This window comes from Dipodomys merriami, unplaced genomic scaffold (assembly GCF_024711535.1).
Source record: "Dipodomys merriami isolate MVZ:Mamm:240054 unplaced genomic scaffold, mDipMer1.0.p SCAF_28, whole genome shotgun sequence".
Taxonomy (NCBI): domain Eukaryota; kingdom Metazoa; phylum Chordata; class Mammalia; order Rodentia; family Heteromyidae; genus Dipodomys; species Dipodomys merriami.
Window position 1 is genome coordinate 10,452,691 of NW_027204270.1, and position 21,703 is coordinate 10,474,393.

At 45.2% G+C, this 21,703-nt stretch overlaps 1 protein-coding gene across 3 annotated transcripts in view; it reads right to left on the bottom strand.

The window, feature by feature from the left end:
- Positions 1–21,096, bottom strand: part of Gmeb1 (glucocorticoid modulatory element binding protein 1) — a 47,006-nt gene extending 25,910 nt beyond the window's left edge. Inside the window, exons 1-5 of one of the 3 annotated variants that reach the window (XM_070037466.1) lie at positions 21,022–21,096; positions 11,032–11,189; positions 8,091–8,173; positions 3,765–3,889; positions 963–1,066 (exon numbers count right to left, since the gene is read on the bottom strand). In XM_070037466.1, coding sequence (XP_069893567.1) covers positions 963–1,066; positions 3,765–3,889; positions 8,091–8,173; positions 11,032–11,159 — 440 coding nt within the window. In that variant the 5' untranslated portion in view covers positions 11,160–11,189; positions 21,022–21,096. Of the gene's footprint in view, positions 1–962; positions 1,067–3,764; positions 3,890–8,090; positions 8,174–11,031; positions 11,190–20,167; positions 20,401–21,021 lie in introns of those variants that run through there. The other 2 variants (XM_070037468.1, XM_070037467.1) reach the window with 2 other exon arrangements.
- Between the last annotated feature and the right edge of the window lie 607 nt (positions 21,097–21,703).

A 21,703-nucleotide genomic window follows, 5' to 3' on the forward strand; every position in this document is an offset into this window, starting at 1 on the left:
GATGTTCATTGTTATTTGGGTTTTTGATGCAGGGTCTCACTATATAAATTAGGCTATCTTTGAACTTGCTATGTGTAGCATATGCTAACCTTAAACTGGAGCTTCTCTTGCCTCAAACTGGGCTGGGAGGTACCACGATGCCTAGCTAGGAACTTACCCTCATGACACTTAAATTTTTTCTATCAGTAGGTTAAGTACTCAAGATATACTAATTAATGTTAATCTTAATCTTCAGTGAAGAAAAAATACAATAATTGTTGCCAAAAAAGGGGTTGGTGAGCTGGGCTCTAGTGGCTCACACCTGTAATCCTAGCTACTCAGGAAGATGAGATCTGAGATCGGAGGCCAAGTTCAATCCCCATGACCAAAAAAAAAAGGCAGAGGAATGTTGGTGAAAGAATATTACGCTTTCTGGGCTGGGAAGGTGGTTCAGTGGTAGAGTGCTTGCCTTGCATGCATGAGACCCTGGGTTCAATTCCTCAGCACCATGTAAGCAAAAAAGAAAAAACTGGAAGTGGCGCTGTGGCTCAAGTGATAGAGCGCTAGCCTTGAGATGAAGAGCTGAGGGACAGTGCCCAGGCCCAGAGCTCAGGCCCCATGACCGGACCCCAAAAAAAAAAAGAAAGAAAAGAAAACTTTATCCTAGATGCTAGGCAATATTTATTTAACTCAGTCTTCTTTTCCTTCTAGAGATTTTAGTAGGGGACTGGGGGTTAGGGACTGTGAATATATTCAGTGGTAGAGTGCTTGTCTGACATGAATGATTTTTGGGATCCACCTTCAGTGCCATATAAGGGGAAAAACAAAAAGACAAAGAACAGATTGATGAAAGTAAAATAACATGATTTGTTCAAGTCAATTCTCAGACAGAATACAACTATCTAGTTAAAGAGAAAAGACTAGATACCACTGTTTAAGTGCCCTAAAGTTTGTTGAAGGCCACATGCTTGCCATATGCTTACCTGAGCATGATTCCACCCAAACGAATGGCTCTTTTCCAGTCCTTCAAAGTAGACTTCCCCGCCAGATGAACAAAATGCTTGGGACTGATCAATTGATCATTGAACTAAAGTAAAGAGGAAAGTCCAAAGTAGTCCAATATCCAGTTATGCAGGCCAAAAGGTAAAAGAAATAATAACTCCACTTGTCATATTAAAAATCTACAACAGCAGAAAAGCCATGCATGTTGGTAGACATCCTCAATCCCTGCACTCATAACTGGGTGATCATGAGTTCTGGCCTAAAATGTAGAGTGAATTTGAGGCCAGTGTAGGGAGCTATATATTGAGACCCTGTGTTTAGGTCTGTATTCCTAGCTACTCAGGACACTGAGATCTGAGGATCCCAGATTGAAGCCAGCCTAGGCAAGAAAGATAATGAGACTCTTACTTCCAATAAATTATCAAAAAGCAGGAAGTAGAATTGTGTGACTCAAGTGGTTAGAGCACTAGCCTTGAGCAAAGGAAGCTCAGGGCCCGGCCCAGGTAGCTCACACTTATAACCTTAGCTACTCCCTAGGCTGATATCTGGAGGAGGCAAGCCTGTATAGGAAAGTCTGTGAGACTCTTATCTCCAATTAATCACCAAAAAGCCAAAGTGAAGCTATGGCTCAATTGGTAGAGTTCTCGCCTTGAGAAAAAAAAAAGCTTAGGTCTTGAGTTCCAAGTCCCAGACCCAGCCAAAAAAAAAAAAAAAAGCACCACCCATGCTCTGAATTCAACCCCAGGACCAGCACACACGCACATGCGCGCGTGCGTGCACACACACACACACACACACACAAATAGGTAATATTTCAAATCATGTGGTGTGGTGTGGTGGTGGTGGTGGTAGTAGTATATGTGTGTGTGTGTACCAGTACTAGGGCTTGAGCTCAGGACCTTGTGTTCTCAGGTGGCTTTTTTCACTCTGACACTATATCATTTTAGCCACACCTCTCCTTCCAACTATTTACTGAGAAAAGTCTCACAGGCTGGCTTTGAACCTCTATCCAGATCTCAGTCTTGAGTAGCTAGGATTACAGGTATGAACCATACCTATAATTATTATATTTGATTATAGGTGTGAGCATGGTACAAGTCCTGACTAGTATATGACCTCTTTTTTTTTCTACTTCTTTTAACATCCTCTTGTCCTATTATGCCACACACAATCCTTCTCCACACAGCATCTATGTTACAAAGGAGGATCAGTGATGAGTACAATGATTAGCATCTATAACTCACTTTTTGAATCCTGTAGTTTGTTCTACTAATTGCAAAGACTGATCAAATAAACTGAAGAAATCTATCCAGCTCAAATGACAAGATTTGGAATGGTGGAAAGAACAAGTGTAGTAGAAACCAAAAGCAGATTACAGAGCCTTCCAACTCTAATCCTTATAAATGTAGGATGATGTGACTATAGTGACTGCTGTCTGTGGTCACCAGGGAGAAAGAAGCAACAATTATATCCATATTATATTCTCACAAAAAATTATTTTTGTTTTGTTTTGTGACAGGGTCTCACTTTATAATCACTATGTTGATCCTGTACCACAACCCAGCTGATATTATTTTGGCTGGTACTAGAGTTTGATTCCAGGTCTTGCATTTGTTCAGCTTGCTTTCTCGGCTTGTTTACTTGGTTTGTGCTCTGCCCCTGAGCCCTAACTCTGTGTGTGGTTGCCAGATCTAGGGCTTGAACTCAGGACCTGGGCACTGTCCCTGAGCCTTCTTTTGCTCAAGGCTAGCATTCTACCTCTTGAGCCACAGCACCACTTCTGGCTTTTTCTGCTATTGTGGTACTGAGAAATCTAACCCAGGGCTTCATGCATGCTAGGCAAAGCACTCTACCACTAAGCCACATTCCAGCCCTCTTTTGCTATTTATTTTGGAGCTAGAGTCTCATATACTTTTCTGCCCAATCTGGATTCAAACTACAGTCCTCCAGATTTCAGCCTTCTGAGTAGTTAGAATTATAAACATTAGCCTGGTTTGGATTATTTCTTTTTATAAATAATTTTACATAATTTGTATAATGTAAAATATTTTACATTAATATTTAATCTTGTCTTACAGAGTATGTATACATTTATATTGATGGTGATTACTACTTTAATATATGAGGTCCTAAAATATTAAATAACTTGCTCAAATTATCCAGTCAAGTGAGAGAGATGAGACTTTACTTATTTATTCCTTCATTCATTGGACAAATATTTATTGATCACCTAATATAAACCAGGCACCACTCAGTCTAAGGATATAACTTGATGGTAATTACATGATTAGCATGTACAAAGTCCTAAGTTGGACAACAACAAAAGCACCATTCTACATGCTGTGTTTACAGTTGGTGGAAATCAGATAGTTCTCTGCTTTCATAGGACTTGCATTTAGTGGTACTTAAAAATCCTTTTTCGTTTTTTTCAGTCACATTATAAGATAGTACCTGGAAAATACAAAACATTGACTTGGGCTGAAGGTGTAACTCAGTGGAAGAGCACTTGCCTAGTCTGTACAAGGCCCTGGGTTTGATCCTTAGTTCCTCACAAAGAATACTGGTTGACGACCAAGCACTGGTGCCTCCCACCTGTAATCCTAGCTACTCAGGATCAAGGTTCAAAGCCACCCAGGCAGAAAAATCCCAAGACTCTTCTCTAGCTAAAAAAGGCAAAAAGCCAGCTTTGAGTGAAAAAGCTGAACAAGAGGATGAGACCCTGAGTTCAAGCCCCGAATGAAAGAAAAGAGGGGAAAAATAGTTTTCAGCAAAAAGATAACTACCTTAACACACTTCACATTTATTCCTGGACATACAAACTTCTTCCAAAGGAGGATGGCTTTGCTTTCCCCACAAGTTATGGGGTAAGCAATTTCCATATCTTCATTTGCTTCTATAGTGCTTGCATCTGAAAGTGGAGGAGAAAAAAAATCAGTTATTGGACTGGGAAGGTGGCTGGGAAGGTGCTTGCCTTGTAAGTATGAGGCCCTGGGTTCGATTCTTCAACACCACATAAGCAGAAAAAAAAAGCTGGAAGTGGCTCTGTGGCTCAAGTGGTAGAGCGCTAGCCTTGAGTTGAAGAGCTGAGGGACAGCGCCCAGGCCCACAGTTCAGGCCCCATGACTGGAGCCCCCCCCCAAAAAAAATCAGTTATTTATTGAGCAACTCTTCTTCAAAGCTTAAATTATAAATTTATAGTCCCACAAAGGACTGAACTGTTTTATGTGTTGGGGGGGCAGGGGGTAGAGAGCTGGGGGGGTGTATATATATATTCAGTTAGTGCCACTTAGGAACCCATTTGAAGAAATTTGGAATAACAGCTATTTCTTATCAAATTCCAATGCTGTGTTAAATACTACAATATACCACATACCTTTATATGCTTATTATTATTTACTTTATTTATTTTTAGTAAAAAAGTCTTGATAAATAGCCCATGGTGGCCTCAAACCAATGATACCCTTAATCTCTGCCTACTATATACTAAAACACATAATACTAAAATTCATATCATGTTCCAGCTGATTTTCTTTTCTTTCTAGGTTGCTTGTGTATTTAGTTTGTGGTATAGGATTTGAACTCAGGGTTAGTACTTGCTTGGTAGGAAAGCACTCTACCACACTACCATCTCTTTAGAAGGTATCTTTCTATCTACCCACAAGAGATTTTAGGACTTTTTCTTTTTGACCACTTTTCTCTCAACACCCCTTTCACCTCCCCCTCCCACCACCCCTCCACAATACTGGGGTTTAAACTCAGGCCTTAGGCTTAGTAGGCAAGACATCTGCCACTGATCTACAACTTCAACTTTGTTGATTTTTTTTTTTTTTTTTTTTGCCAGTTTTGGGGCTTGAACTCAGGCTGGGCACTGTCTCTGAGCTTTTTTTCTTTTTTTTGTCGGTCGTTGGGCCTGAACTCTGGGTCTGGGTGCTGTCCTTCAGCTCTTCATCTCAAGGCTAGCACTCTACCACTAGAGACACAGCACCACTTCTGGCTTTTTCTGCTTATGTGGTGCTGAGGAATCCAACCCAGGGCCTCATGCATGTGAGGCAAATACTCTACCACTGAGCCACCTTCCTAGCCCTGTCTCTGAGCTTCTTTTGCTCAAGGCTAGTACTCTACCATTTGAGCCACAGTGCCACTTCCAACTTTTTCTGTTTATGTGGTACTGGAATTGAACCCAGGGCTTCATGCATGCTAGGCAAGCACACTACCACTAATCCACATTCCCAGTCAAGCTTTGCTGATTTCTTTATCTTTTTTTTTTTTTATTTTTTATTTTTTGTCAGTCATGGGGCTTGAACTCTGGGCTTGAGTGCTGTCCCTGTGCTGTTCAGCTCAAGGCGAGCGCTCTATCGCTTGAGCCACAGTACCACTTCCAGTTTTCTAGTGGTTTATTGGAGGTAAGAGTCTCACGGAGTTTCCTGCCTGGGCTGGCTTTGAACCATGATTCTCAGATCTCAGCCTCCTAAGTAGCTAGGATTACAGGTGTGAGCCACAACGCTTGGCAGCTTTGCTGATTTCTGAGATAGGATTTCCCTTCCTGCTTGGGCATAGGGGCTAAACAGCAATTTGCTTATTTTAGGCTTCCTCTTATTGCTGGGATGGCAGGGGCATACCACTGTATGCAGCTTTGATCCACTGAGATAGAGGTCTTCTCAACCTCTCCTTGGGCTGGCCTGGAACCACTGTTCTTTCTTCTAAGAGCTAGGATTGCCGGGCGCTGGTGGCTCATGCCTGTAATCCTAGCTACTCAGGAGGCTGAGATCTGAGGATCGCGGTTCAAAGCCAGCCCGGGCAAGAAAGACCATGAGACTCCTATCTCCAATAAACCACCAGAAAACCGGAAGTGGCGCTGTAGCTCAAGTGGTAGAGTGCTCGCCTTGAGCTGAAGAGCTGAGGGACAGCGCCCAGGCCCAGAGTTCAAGCCCCACGACCGACCAAAAAAAAAAAAAAAAAAAAAGAGCTAGGATTACAAATGTGAGCAACCAGCACCCGGCTTCTTTCCTTTCCTTGTTTTTGTTTTGTTGGCACTACTGAGAATTGAGTTGAGGAACTCACAATTGGCTAGGAAGGTACTCTAGCTCTTAAGCCATGCCTCCAACAGCTTTTTACATAATTGTGTGTGTGTGTGAGTTCAACTCAGGGGCTTGTTCTTTCCCTCAGCTTTTTCACTTGCGCCATACCTCAACTTCCTGCTTTTTCCTGGTTAACTTGAGATAAAAAGCTCATGGACTTTTCTGCCCAGGTTGTCTTCAAACTTCTATCCTCACATATTAGATTCCTGAGTAGCCAGGATTATAGTCATCAGCCACCGGCACCTAGCTCTATTGGTTATATTTGAGGAAGACTCTCCATTTATGCTCAGGCCAGCTGTCACCCTCATATTAATGGTTTCCCAAGTTTCAGGGATGGTGTGTACTATTGCTCCCAGCCATGGCTGAAATGGAGTCTCACAAACTTTTATATCGTCAACCCATGATCTCCTAATCTCCACCACCAAAGTAGCTAGAATTGCAGATATCACCCAGAGAAAGAGTATCTTTTTCCTCAGTATTAGGACTTGAATTCAGGGCCTCTTCAAGGTTACTTGACTTTCTTATTCACAACTAATGTTCTACCACTTAAGCCACACCTCCAGCAAGGCTTTTTGCTGTTATGGGAAATAGAGTCTCTTGAACTCTTCTGCTTCAGCTTTGAAGTGCAATCCTCCAAGTCTCAACATCCTGAGTAGCTAGGATTACAAGCAGAACATAGAGCCTCCAGCAGGCTGATAAAATACTATATCTTTTTAGGACTTTTAGATATTAAAAAAACCACTTTGCTGGGCTCTGATGGCTTATAACTTTATTCCTAGATATTCAGGAGCTAGCGACTTGAGGATTGCAGTTGGAAGCCAGCCTAGAGAAAAGTCCCTAAAATTCTTATCTCCAATTAACCAGCAAAAATAAGAAGTGGAGGTCTGGCTCAACTGGTAGAGTGTCAGCCTGCCTTGAACAAAAAAGCCAAGCAAGAGCATAAGGCCCTGAGTTAAAGTCCCAGTACAGATTAAAAAAAAAAAAACAACAGTTTCAGGCCGGGTGCCGGTGGCTCACGCCTGTAATCCTAGCTACTCAGGAGGCTGAGATTTGAAGATTGTGGTTTAAAGCCAGCCCCGGCAGGAAAGACTAGGGAGACTTTTATCTCCAATAAACCACCCAGAAAACCAGAAGTGGTACTGTGGCTCAAGTGGTAGAGCTCTAGCCTTGAGCTGAAGAGCTGAGGGACAGTGCCCAGACCCAGAGTTCAAGCCCCACCACCACCACCAACAACAACAAAAAATGTTTCAGTTACTGTAGTAGGTTAGTGTTAAATAATCAATAGATAGGGAGAGAGTAAGGGAACAGAAGAAACTGTATGAAAGGAAATATACTCAAAACCTGATTCACGCCATTGTAATTCCTCCTATAACAATAAGGTAAATTATTAAAAATAATAATAATCAGGGCTAGGAAGGTGGCTCAGTGGTAGAGTGCTTGCCTTGCATTCATGAGGCCCTGGGTTCGATTACTCAGCATCACATATGCAGAAAAAGCCAGAAATGGCACTGTGGCTCAAGTAGTAGAGCGTTCGCCTTGAGCTGAAGAACTGAGGGACAGCACCCAGGCCCAGAATTCAGGTCCACAACCGACCAAAATAAATAAATAAAATAAAATAAAAAATAATAACAATCAATCAACAGCCAGATAGGATAGTTAAAGTCTAAATTCTAGCATTTGATAGACATGGTAGTAGAGCTCACGCTCAAGGCCAGCCTCAACAACATTCAGAAAAAGATTTAAAAGGGGCTGGGAAGGTGGCTCAGTGGTAGAGCGCTTGCCTTGCATGCATGAGGCCCTGGGTTCGATTCCTCAGCACCACATAAACAAAAAGAAAAAAGCCAGAAGTGGCACTGTGGCTCAAGTGGTAGAGCGCTAGCCTTGAGCTGAAGAGCTGAGGGACAGCGCCCAGGCCCAGAGTTCAGGCCCCCGACCGGACCCAAAAAAAAAATAAAATAAAATAAAAGATTTAAAAAAAAGGAATCTCAAGCAAGAAAGCTAAGGTTAAATAACACAATAACAAAGACTTACCAATTCCTTCTTCAATTTTATGGATTGTGTGAGTTTCTACTGCTACAACTGCTGTGTTGTTCTCTGATCCAGGTTCGTAAATCCTGTTGTAAAAGTGTCCATCGATAAACAAACTATATAAATCATGAAAAATTAATATATACAGCAAAAGGCTACAAAATTTGTTTTACTCTACCTGAAAAGGAGTAAGATAAACATACTTTATAACTCTAGTCTTTTTACCAATTTCCTATTGGTCCAAGCAACCCATGATCACTGAGCACTGTCCCTAAGCTTTTATGCCTTATGGCTAATACTCTACCACTTGCCACAATTTCATTTCTGACTTTTTGGTGATTAATTAGAGATAGAGTCATGAATTTTCCTGCCTGGGCTGCCTTCAAGCTGTGATCCTCAAACCTTAGCCTCCTAAGTACGTAGGATTACAGGCAAGAACCTCTAGAGTTCAGTGTTGTTGTTTTTTGACAGTTGTGGGGCTTGACCTGGTCCTGGGCACTGTCCCTAAGCTCTTTTGCTCAAGGCTAGCATTGTACCAGTTTAAGCCACAGGGATACTTCCAGTTTTCTGGTGGTTAATTGGAAATAAGAATCACAAGGAGGGACTGGGAAGGTGGCTCAGTGGTAGAGCGCTTGTCTTGCATGCATGAGGCCTTGGGTTCCATTCCTTAGCACCACATAAGCAGAAAAAAAAAAACTGGAAGTGGCGGTGTGGCTCAAGTGGTAGAGTGCTAGCCTTGAGCTGAAGAGCTGAGGGACAGCGCCCAGGCCCAGAGTTCAGGCCCTACAACCGGACCCCCCCCCCAAAAAAAAAAAAAAAGATTGTAGGGGTGAGCCACCTCACAATCTTGTGCTCAATTAACAAGAATATCTTTCCTAGATAAAGAGAACTTAGCTCTATGTGAATTTTGAGTTTTTAGAGACATACAACGATGTATATTTTACTTTGGTAAGGTTTTCATGTCAACTAGGCATGGTGTAAATACCTATAATCCTAGCACTAGGACTGCTAAAGTAGGAGACTCATGATTTCCAATCTGGCCCATGTAGTGAGACCTGGCTCTAACTATCCCGCTCCTCCCAAAACTCAAAAATTCTTGCTTTTGAGAACTTTTTCAGGGCTGGGAAGGTGGCTCAGTGGTAGAGTGCTTGCCTTGCATACATGAGGCCCTGGGTTCGATTCCTTAGCACCAGATAAGCAGAAAAAAGCCAGAAGTGGCCCTGTGGCTCAAGTGGTAGAGTGCTAGCCTTAAGCTGGGGGACAGTGCCCAGGCTCAGAGTTCAGGCCCCATGACTGACCAAAAAAATTAAATTAAATTAAACAAAAAGGTGATTCATAGGCATATGGAGTATTTTACTGGTTGAGTTTTTAATTTTTATACCAGTTCTGGGGCTTGAACTCAGGGCCTGTGCACGGTCCTTGAATTTTTTTACTTAAGACTAGTGGTTTACCTCTTGAGCCACAGCTCCACTTCTGATTTTTTGGCAGTTAATTGGAGATGAGAGTTTCCTGGAGCCAGACACCATTGTCTTATGTCTGTAATCCTATCCACTCAGGAGGCTGAGATCTGGGGATCATGGTTTGAAGCCAGCCCCAGCAGAAAAGTCCGTGAGACCCTTATCTCCAATTAACCACCAGAAACAGTGGAACTGTCACTGTGGCTCAAAATGACAGAGTGCTACCCTTGAACAAAAAAGCGCAGGGACAGGGCTCAGGCCCTGAGTTCAAGCCCCATGACCTACAAGGAATAAAAACAAAAAAACAGAAACGTTTCATGGACTTTCCTGGTTGGGCTGGCCCTAAGCAGTGATCCTCTGATCACTGAGTAGCTAAAATTACAGGCATAAGCCACTGATGGATGCCCAGTAATATATACATTTTGATAGACTAAGCTTGACAATTTTCCCACCCAGGAAAATTTAAAGAGCATATAGCAAAAACCTTTTATAGTAGGGCACTGGTGGCTCATGCCTGTAATCCTAGCTAATCCTAGTTCAAAGCCAGCCCAGGCAGGAAAGTTCACTCTTATCTCCAATTAACACCAGAAAATCTGAAGTGGTGGTGTGGTAGAGAGCTCTCCTTGAGCTGAAGAGCTCAGGGACAGTGCCCAGGCCCAGAGTTCAAGCCTCATGACCAACCAAAAAAAAAAAAAAAAAAAACCACCAAAACCAAAACTTTTGTACCTGCTGTCAAATTCCTCTAACACTAACTATACTGCCTTTGAGAAACATGCAAAGAGGCCCTAGGCTAAATGTGTTTATTTGTAAGATGAGAGAACCATGGAACTTACCCTCAAAAAGCTCACAGAAGAGAAACACAAGGAAATAGAAAGCTATTATAATAGCTATTAAAATGACAAATATGGAGCTGGCTTAGTGGTAGAGTGCTTGCCTCACATGCATGAGGCCCTGGTTCAATTCCTCAGCACCACATAAGTAGAAGTGGCTGGTGTGGCTCAAGTGGTGGTGCATCAGCCTTGAGCTGAGAGACAGTGCCCAGGCCCAGAGTTCAATCCCCATGACTGACAAAAAATAAATACATGAAGAATAAATAAATATGGGCTGGGAAGTTGGCTCAGTTGTAGAGCGCTTGCCTTGCATGCCAGAGGCCCTGGGTTCGATTCCTCAGCACCATATAAGCAAAAAAGAAAAAACCCGGAAGTGGCGCTGTGACTCAAGTGGTAGAGTGCTAGCCTTGAGCTGAAGAGCTGAGGGACAGCGCCCAGGCTCAGAGTTCAGGCCCCACGACCGGACCAAAAAAAATAAATAAATAAATAAATAAATAAATATGACAACTATAACACATAATACATTATCAAGATAAAAACTCAGCCAGCTCTGACTGAGGCTGAATACCTCAGTGTGCTAAGCGACCATAGCTATCATTTCCCTATCTTTTAAACCTCCCAGAATTTTTCAGAATATGCAAATCTCTAGCCACTTACCCTTGTTGCACAGGTTGTAATTGCAAGATCACTTGGGTTTTAGTGTCTTCAGGGTTCTCTCCTTCAGTTCCTTCAGTGGGTACCACAACCACATCTCCCACTGGGACACTCACTTCCGCATTAGCCATCTTTTACATTAAGTCAGATAGCTGGGGCTGCTGCCAGAAACAAGAAGCACAAGTAAGTTGATCTGATTTTGACAGTGGCTTCTATAGGAAAGGAATACTAAGATAATGATCATCATTTCCAAGAGCTCTGTGGAAATCAGGGTCCTTGGAACTGTGAAAGGGGCTAATATAGGCTCTGCTCTTACTATGTGTTCATGATTTTCTTAGTATGTGTGATTCACCCAGTAGTGTGCTAAAGCCAGCTCTCCTGAGAACCAACTGTGTGCATCTTTTCCCAGCTCCAGTTAAATGACATCAAGTTGGTAGCTTGAGATCAGCAATGTTGGAAATATATACAACACAACACTACAAATCAGGGGCTTTCAACTTTTCTTCTAAAGACCCATACCACTAGTTCCATCCCAAACAGTAAGCTCTTAGAAAGTATTAATCATGCCGGGTGCTGGCGGTTCACGCCTGTAATCCTAGCTACTCAGGAGGCTGAGATCTGAGGATCCCGGTTCAAAGCCAGCCCGGGCAGAAAAGTCTGTGAAACTCTTATCTCCAATAAATCATTAGAAAACCAGAAGTGGCGCTGTAGCTCAAGTGGTAGAGCGCTAGCCTTGAGCTGAAGAGCTGAGGGACAGAGCTCAGGCCCATAGGTCAAGCCCCACGACTGACAAAAAAAAAAAAAAAAAAAAAAGGAAGTATTAATCATATCTGTTTTCTATTCAACTAGCCATTATATACCTCAGCAAGTTATCTATCAGTTATAAATACCTAGTATCTGCTGACTAATTGAACTGAGCTGCATGGGAAGGGGAAGATGACTGCATTACACAGTTGCTTAATAGATACTGAATTCATCTGCAAGATCTCTAGGACTTTACATCTCTGCCTCTACTGACTAGAAAGATGGTCTCACTAACATCACCCTTGCAGAGATACTGAGGAAACTAGCATTCAACACCATGTGTTCCTTGGTTCTCAAGTAACTGGAAACATTACCCAATCTTATTAACAGTTATAGTCTGCAACTGTTAATCCTCACAGTTGAAAGTTACTTAGGAGAGTATAGAAAACAGCACTGTATTTAGTTAGGTATGTTACAGAGGCAAGCCATGAGTGTGAAGCTAGAACAAGAAACTAATAATTAAGGTCAGCTCTGCTACAGCACTTGTTTGCCTATACTTCACATACTTAAGCATGTGGCACTCAAAGTCCACCTCATAGCCTCAAAAGAGCCTTCCAGTTTTGTTTTTGTCAGTTGTGGGGCTTGAACTCTGAGCCTGGGAGCTGTCCTTGAGATCTTCAGCTCAAGGCAAGCACTGTACCTCTTGAACCACAGCACCACTTCCAGTTTTCTGGTGGTTAACTGGAGATAAGAATCTCATGGGCCCGGCGCCAGTGGATCACGCCTGTAATCCTAGCTACTCAGGAGCTGAGATCTGAGGATTGGGGTTCAAAGCCAGCCCTGATAGGAAAGGCAGTGAAACTCTTTATCTCTAATAAACCACCAGAAAACTGGAAGTGGTGCTGTGGCTCAAGTGGTAGGGTGCTAGCCTTGAGATGAAGAGCTGAGGGACAGCACTCAGGCCCAGAGTTCAAGCCCCATGAACAACAACAACAACAAAAAATTAATGAAAAAAAAAAAAAGAGTCTCACAGACTTTCTTGCCTTGGCTGGCTTTGAAGTGCAATCCTCAGATCTCAGTCTCCTGAGTAGCTAGGATGACATGTGTGAGCTACCGGAACCCTTCCAGTTTTATCTGTAGCTATCCCACCCCAAGAACCTTAAGCTCCAGCCATATAACCACCCACTGTTTCTGTACTTTTAGATCTTTGAGTCTGTTACTCCCTGGGCCCAAATATCTTTCTACTTCATTTCCTTTCCCTTTAAGGCTCAATTCAAAGCCCATGCCTCCATGAAGCCACTACCATTTTCTTTTCTGTATTCCCTCAATATCTGCCCTGCAGCTCCCTCTTATTGTTTACACACTGAGCTCTGTATTACTGTCAACCGAAACCTTTTTCTCTCTATAAATGACACTGCACCTTCTATAAGGACAAGTTCTGTCCTCCCATTCTCCCCTCACCAAACCTAGGGCCTCCCACGTGCTAGTCAAGTGCTCCACCACAGCTACATCCTTAGCCTTTGGCATTTTGAGACAGGGACTCACTATGAGGCTTAGGCTGGCCCTAAACTCATGATCATCCTGCCTAAGTCTTCAATTCCATTTGCTACCTTAAATCCCAAGTGCATATTTTCAGTCCCAAGTGCTGGGATTATAGGCATGCACCATCAGCCACAGTCCCTATGTGCTGTCTTATCTGAAAGTCCATAGGTCTCATATAGCTATGCATCTGATACATGTTTTGCTTGTGTATTTCCTAGCCCAAACTCTTCATATCTTATTTCTAATTCTGCACTTTCTCACACTCAATTTTCTTTTGTTATTTTTTGCCAGTCATGGGTCTTGAACTCAGGGTCTGGGCATTGTCCCTGAGCTTCTTTTGCTCAAGGCTAGCACTCTACCACTTGAGCCATAGCACCACTTCTGGCTTTTTCTGTGTATGTGGTACTGAGGAATCAAACCAGGGCTTCATGCCTGCTAGGCAAACACTCTACCACTAAGACACTTTCCTAGCCCTCAATTTTCTTTTTCTTTTTTTGTTGATCATGGGGCTTGAACTCTGTACCTGGGCGCTGTCCCTGAGCTCTTCAGCTCAAGGGAAGCATTCTACCATTTGAGCCACAGCGCCACTTCCGGTTTTCTGGTGGTTAATTGGAAAAAAAAATCTCACGAACTTTTCTGCCCAAGCTGGCTCTGAACTGCAATTCTCAGATCTTACCCTCCTGAATTGCTAGCACACTGGCCTCAATTTTCTTAAATGAATTCTATACCCTTCCAACAGCCTTATGCCTAATAAACACTTAAAAGTAAACTAATGTTCACCGTCAAACCTGCTCCTGTATTTCCTGCCTCTGTAAGTAATGCTACCCTCTGCCTATTTTCAAAAGCAAGAAACTACAGGTTATTTTTGACTCCTCTCTTTCTAAATCCAATCAGCTACCAAATCCTAACCATTCTGTCACATATATGCATGTGTGTGTGTATCTTTTAATCATCCTCCCCTTCTCCATCTGTGCTGCCACCACCATATCTGAGCCAACACTCTCTGTTACCTGGGTTTTTCTAGCTGTTTCTCAGTGTCCTAATCTCTAGTCCTGGTTTTCAATTCATCCTTCACATGGCAACCAAAGTGGTCCTACTAAAGGTGACAGGACATTTCTCACTTAAAAGCTCCTCACTGATTTCCTACTGCTGCTTAATAAAGTGCAAGCACCTTTACATAGCCTCCAAATCTTCCAAGTAAGATCCTGATTAGCCCACTTTTCAGTTCTTCTCATATTGTAGGCTCCTATCACTTTTTTCCCCATTTCTCAAACATGCTATATTTCCTCAATCGAATCTTCACACTGTTTGCTCTATAATTTTTTCTGTTCTTTTCTAGCTAGTCCCCACTTAATCTTGTGACATTTAAAACAATTCTTTAGGAAGGTAATTTGTGATTTCCTTAACTATGTCTGAGCGGTGTTCTAGCTCCCAATCAAACTGTACATCCTAGAAAAGGACTGCTTTTCTCTCTTTCCTAATTTTTTTTTTTTTTGGTCGGTTGTGGGGCTTGAACTCTGGGCTGGGAGCTGTTCTTCAACTCTTCAGCTCAAGGCAAACACTCTACCACTTGAGCTACAGCACCACTTCTGGTTTTCTGGTGGTTTATTGGAGATAAGAGTCATAAAGACTTTCCTGCCAAGGCTGGCTTTGAACTGTGATCCTCAGATCTCAACCTCCTGAGTAGCTAGGATTACAGGGGTGAGTCCCCAGGGCCAGCTTATTTAATTTTTTGGAGAACTTGGGAGATGACTTGCTGGGGACCAAAGCAAGTTCATGAGTACTAGGCAAGCACTCTACCACTAAGCTATATTCCCAGCACCATTCCCACCTTCAGTTGGTTGTTTTGTTTCTTTAATGTGGGTTTGCTTGCTTCCTTGATGTTTTACTTTTCAGCAAGGTTTGTTGCTTTATTATCCAGGTTGGTCTCAAACTCTTGGACTCAAGGGATTCTCCCATCCTAGCCTCCAGGGTAACTACAGTATAGGTCTAAGCTACTAATTCTAATTTAGAGCACTTTTTTTTTTTTTTTGGTCCGGTTGTGGAGCTTGAACTCAGGACCTGGGCGCTGTCCATGAGCTCTTCAGCTCAAGCCAAGTCCTCTACCACTTGAGCCACTGTGCCACTTCTGGTATTCTGGTCGTTTATTGGAGATAAGAGGCTCACAGACTTTCTTTTTTTTTTTTTTTTTTTTTTTGTCGGTCGTGGGGCTTGAACTCTGGGCCTGGGCGTTGTCCCTCAGCTCTTCAGCTCAAGGCGAGCGCTCTACCACTTGAGCTACAGCGCCACTTCCGGTTTTCTGGTGGTTTATTGGAGATAGGAGTCTCACGGTCTTTCTTGCCCGGGCTGGCTTTGAACCGCGATCCTCAAATCTCAGCCTCCTGAGTAGCTAGGATTACAGGCGTGAGCCACCAGCGCCCGGCTGCTCACAGACTTTCCTGCCCGGGGTATCTTTGAACTGTGATCCTCAGATCTCAGCCTCCTGAATAGCTAGGATTAGTCTTAAGCCACCGGCACCCAGCCTTTGGTTTTTGTTTTTGTTTTGTTGTTGGTGGTGGTCGTGGGCCTGAACTCTGGGCCTGGGTGCTGTCCCTCAGCTCTTCAGCTCAAGGCTAGCACTCTACTACTTGAGCCACAATCAAACCCCGGGCCTTATGCATGCAAGGAAAGCACTCTACTACTGAGTCACCTTCCCAGCCCGCCCCTCCTTTTTTATAGCATGTTTTTGAGTGATAAATCCCCATAACTTTACTGTACACTAAATATTAGCTTTTTAAAGTTTAAATCATATTTAAAAATTTAATATCCCAAGCAAGATGTTTTACTCTGACAAGGTGCTTTAAACTTTAAAAAGAAAAAATAGGGGGCTGGGAAGGTAGCTCAGTGGTAGAGCACTTGCCTTGCATGTATGAGGCCCTGGGTTCGATTCTTCAGCAACATAAGCAAAAAGAAAAGTGCTTTAAACTTCAAAAAGAAAAAAATAGGGGGCTGGGAAGATGGCTCAGGGGTAGAGCACTTGCCTTGAATGTATGAGGCCCTGGGTTCGATTCCTCAGCAACATAAGCAAAAAGAAAAAAGCCAGAAGTGGCGCTGTGGCTCAAGTGGGAAAGCACTAGCCTTCAGCTGAAGAACTGAGGGACAGTGCCCAGGCCCAGAGTTCAGGCCCCACGACTGGACCCCCCCAAAAAAAAGAAAGAAAAGAAAAAGAAAAAATAGGCAAATTAATAAGTTATAGAAGCAGAATTAAAGGATCCTCCTAATTTCAACCTTCTACACCATGGTTGAGTTCTGATTAGGTGGCTAAGTTCTTAATACTTTCCTCAGCAGGAACTCACATTTATTCTTGACCTCTCTCACACCTTAGAAACTAAAAGGAATAAATGTTCTGACCTTCAACCTTCAGAGATTATCAGAGAATTATAATGATCTTCAACATGTTTTCAATGTCAGTCAGGGACAACGGTCCTATTCAATATGGTAGTTCATACATTTTGTTGTTTTTGTTGATCCTGGGGCTTGAACTCAGCCTGGACACTGACCTTGAGCTCATTTTTGCTCAAGGCTAGCACTCTATCACTTTGAGCCACAGCTCCACTTCCAGTTTTCTGGTGGTTGATTGGATATACGAGTCTCAAGGACTTTCCTCCCTGGGCTGGCTTAGAACCATAATCCTCAGATCTTGGCCTCCTGAGTAGCTAGGATTACAAGTGTGAGCCACCAGGGCCCACAATTCATACTCTCTCTGCGCCTCCCCCTCCCCCCAGTCCCAGGGCTTAAACTTAGGGCCTGGGCTCTGTCCTTGAGCTTCTTTTGCTCAAGGCTAGCACTCTACCACTTGAGCCACAGAGTCACTTTCAGATTTTTTTTTTTTTGGTCGGTCATGGGGCTTGAACTCTGGGCCTGAGCACTGTCCCTCAGCTCTTCAGCTCAAGGCTAGTGCTCTACCACTTGAGCTACAGCCCCAATTCTGGTTTTCTGGTGGTTCATAGGAGATAAGAGTTTCACGGACTTTTCTGCCAGGGCTGGCTTTGAACCGGGATCCTTAGATCTCAGCCTCCTGGTAGCTACAATTACAGGTGTAAGCCACCAGCACCCGGCACTTCCAGCTTATTTCTGTTTATGTGGTACTGAAGATTTGAACCCTGGGGTTCACGCATGCCAAGAAAGCACTTTACCACTAATCCCCATTCCCAGCCCCATTAATACATTCTCAAAGAGAAGTAGTGATTATCTCTCAATCTCTCATTACCCTACTTTTCTTTTTTTGGTCAGTCATGGGGCTTGAACTCAGGGCCTGGGTGCTGTCCCTCAGCTGTTCAGCTCAAGGGTAGGGCTCTACCACTTGAGCCACAGCACCACTTCCAGCTTTTTCTGCTTATGTAGTGCTGAGGAATCAAACCCAGGGCCTCATGCATGCAAGGCAAGCACTCTACCCCTGAGCCACCTTCCCAGCCCCTCAATTTTTTTTTTCTTTTTTTGGCCAGTCATGGGGCTTGAACTCTGGGCCTGGGCGCTGTCCCTCAGCTCTTTAGCTTAAAGCTAGCGCTTTACCACTTGAGCCATAGCACCACTTCTGGCTTTTTCTGCTTATGTAGTGCTGAGGAATTGAACCCAGGGCCTCATGCATGCAAAGCAAGCACTCTACCACTAAGCCAACTTTCCAGCCTGGTTTTTTTTTTTTTTTTTCCTTTTCTTAAAGCTAGTACTCTACCACTTGAGGCACAACTACACTTAACAGCTTTTGGTAGCTTATTGGAGATATGAGTCTCATGGACTTTCCTGTGTGGGCTGGCTTCCAACTGTGATCCTCAGATCTCAGCCTCCTGAGTAGCTGGAATTACAGATGAGAGCCCAGCTTAAATACCATATTTCAATTAAGTAACCTGAAACCAACTCTATAGGCTGCACTGGCTAAATGCCAAGGCCATTTCTTTTTTGTTTTTTTTTGTAACCATTCGTGGGGCCTGAACTCTGGGCCTGGGAGCTGTCCCTCAGCTCTTCAGCTCAAGGCTAGCGCTCTACCACTTGAGCCACAGTGCCACTTCTGGCTTTTTTTCTTTTTGCTTATGTGGTGCTGAGGAATCGAACCCAGGGCCTCATGCATGCAAGGCAAGCGCTCTACCACTGAGCCACCTTCCCAGCTCAAGGCCATTTCTTTTTTACCTGAAAAACATATCTTGTTTATAGGAACAAAAACTCAATGGGAAATAAGCAAGTTAATCCTTTGGGTATTTTGTGGCCAAGGCCTTAGAGTATTCCTTATAAAATTACACAACATACTCTGTAATTCTAGGGAGTTAATGTAAAGGAAGTACATCAAATTTATAATTATTTGGGTGGCTGAGGTGCCATTCAGTAGTAGAGCACAGGTTTAGTATATGTAAGGCCAAGCGAGAAAGTCCATGAGGCTCTAATTTCCAATGAACTACTCAGAAAAAGCCGGAAGTATTCCTGTGCCACAGTGGTAGAGCACTAGTCTTGAATGAAAGAAGCTCAGGGAAAACCAGTCATTGAGTTCAAGCCCCATGACTGGTTAAAAAAAAAAAGACATCTGACCTATTTAGCGTTAAATCCATTTGTATACTGAAAGCCGGGTGTCTAAGATATGGCAAGATGCAGTGTTTGAAGCACAAGTGTCAAGCCTGTAGGAATAGAAATACTTAGTAGTTGAAAAGGAATAATAAATAGCAGATATTCTTTAATTTTCTAAGCACTGTCTTAAGCTTCCAAGCCAAGCATTGGTGACTCACGCCTGTATTCCTAGCTACTCAAGAGGCAGGGATCTGAGAATCTGCTATTCAAAGTCAGTTCTGGCAGGAAAGGCTAAGACTCTTATCTCCAATTAATCACCAAAAAACTGGAAGAGGGGGTGGGGAAAATGGGAGCAAATGAGAGGGGCCAACTCAGTTCAAAAAGAAATATATTCATTATCTGCCTCTTACAAACCCTTCTAAATCACCTTTACAATAAAATTTACATTAAAAAAATACCAGAAGTGGGAGGTGTGGCTCAAGTGGTAGAGCACTAGCCTTGAGCAAAAAAAAAAAAAAAAGAGAAAGAAAGAGAGAGAAAGAGAGAGAAAGGAAGAAAGAAAGAGAAAGAAAAAAGCTCAGGACAGTGCCTAGAACCTAGGCCCTAATTTCAAGCCACAGGACCAAGAGCAAAAAAAAAAAGCAAACTTCAGATTGAAACTTTGTTACTTAAGGTCAAAATTCTCAGAATTCCTCCCTTCTTTATTCCTTCTCCTGCATTTAGCAAATGATTCAGAGTGCAATCAAACATACTGAAGCCAAGTAAATTGCACAGGATCACCATGAGAGAAATAGCCAGAGTAAATAAAGTTCTGGGTAAATCATGGATTGGTGATAACTATGTAGAATGTTTGGGGAGTGGAGTCCCCCACACCCCCCCACGGGAGTCCAGGGTACCAAAATAGGGCCCCGGTTAATCCAACTTAAATCAAGAGAAGCAGAAGTTAGCTATTCAATGTGCTTGCTGCAGTAAAAATGAAAAATCACCATTTCCGTCGGTAACAATAAATGCACAAAGTCAATCAGAGACCGTAAAATCACTTAGTGAAGAAAATGTCCCACAAACTCACTTTGGTAAAAAAAAAAAAAAAAATTAGCAAGAGGCAGTGGGGATTTCGATGAGAAGAATCCCCCCAACTCCCCACAGGGAGGAAACTCCTATTTCTCGGTTCTTCCAGACACCATGAATGAGATCGCTCTCATTTGGAGAGAATTCTGGGCTCTGCTGCCCCTTGGCCAGCCAAGCCTTCCGTGAATCCCTATTGAGTCCAGTGGGGGCTGTCTCCACGATGCTCACGTCCCGCCCCGCCAGGAGCCCACACCTGGTCGGTCCCCCTGTGATGTCCTGGCGCCGGGGGACGCTCCTCTTGTCCCCCTCAATGGTCGTCTCCGCACTTTTCCACCTGGCTTCCCACGGGGAGAAGAGCTCGGCCCCCAGCGCGCCTCCCAGGCGCCCCGTGCTCCCCGCGGCGTCCGAGGGCTCCCGGGGTCGTCCCATCGTCCCCTCACCTGGGGGACGCCTCGGGCCTGCTCGCTCTTTCTGGAAGCTCCTTCCTTCCACCCCCTTCCCTAGCCCGCCGCCCGTGGCCGAGCCCGGTCACGCGCCCCTCCCGTGAGCGCTGGGCCCTCCTTCCGCAGGATTCCCCCCCTCAGCCCGGGCTGCCCCCGACGGGCACCGGTCCCCTCCCCCCAGGGGTCCCCCAGCTGCTCGGCGCGGGGCCGGAACCCCCGGACCCCGCCTCTCTGGGCACCCCAGGTTTCCCCGGAGCCCCTCGCGGGGGGCCTGGGCTCCCGGACGTTTCGATCCGGAGTGGCTCCGGCCCCCTCCGGCGAGGACTTCCGGGGCCCCCTGGGTCCGGGGGCTCGGCGGCGCGGCCGCCCTCCGCCGGGACCCGAGCCCGGGCGCCGCGGCCGGCCGCGCTGGGGGCGGCCCGGCGGCTCGGGCGGACCCAGCGGCAGCGTCCCCCCACCCCCCCCGCGGCGCCGCGACGTCCGCTCGCTCCCCGGCGGCGGCGGCGGCACGCACAGGGCGTGGGGAGGCGCCCGCGGAGGCAGCAGCCCCCCGCCCCCTGCGCGCCCGTCCGCCCGCCCTCGCCCGCCGCCGCGCGGCCCCCGCGCCCGCCCCCCCCGCCCCCACCCCACCCCGCGCCGCGCGCCCACCCCTCCCCCTCCTCACCGTCTCCGTCGGGCGGGCGGGCGGCGAGCGGCCAGGGCGGGCGGGCGACGGAGCATGCGCAGAGGCCGCCACGGCAGCTACCGCCACCGCCGCCGCTAGGCCGGGCTTCAACACTTCCGGCCGCCGCCGCCGGCGAGCTGCCGCCTTAAAGGGGACGCGTCCCTTTTGCCGGCCGGGCGGAGGCTAAACCTCCGCTGAGGCATGTGGGCCGTTCTTTAAGCGGGGGGCTGGGGAGTGGGGGGTGGGGGGAGTCTTTTGGCAACTGAAGGGCAGCGTTTGCAAGATTCCCCAGCGACCCGCGACCGAAGTGCCTCTTCTTCCCTCGACTTTACAGATAAGCAAGGTCTAAATCAAAGGATCAGCTCATCGACAGTCCAGCGGTGCTAAGTTCTCTACTCCTCTGGAGGACTCTGCCCTCGCTCTTCCTCAGAGCCTGTTTGGTGTAGCTCACAGTGTCCCAGACCCTCGGGGTACCTTCCCGTTGGAATGAGAAGAGCTGGCTGAGCGTAGATGGGGAACTGGTCGCCAGGCCTTAAGCACAAGCCCTTGGCATCCTCTGTCCAGGCTTTCCTTCCTTCCTGCAAGGTTCTGGGTTCAAGTCTTGAATTCGAGGCTGGAATTTACACGACGGTGGGAGAATGACTTGACAATCTGACACTCCTAAACCTCCATGTTCCCGAAG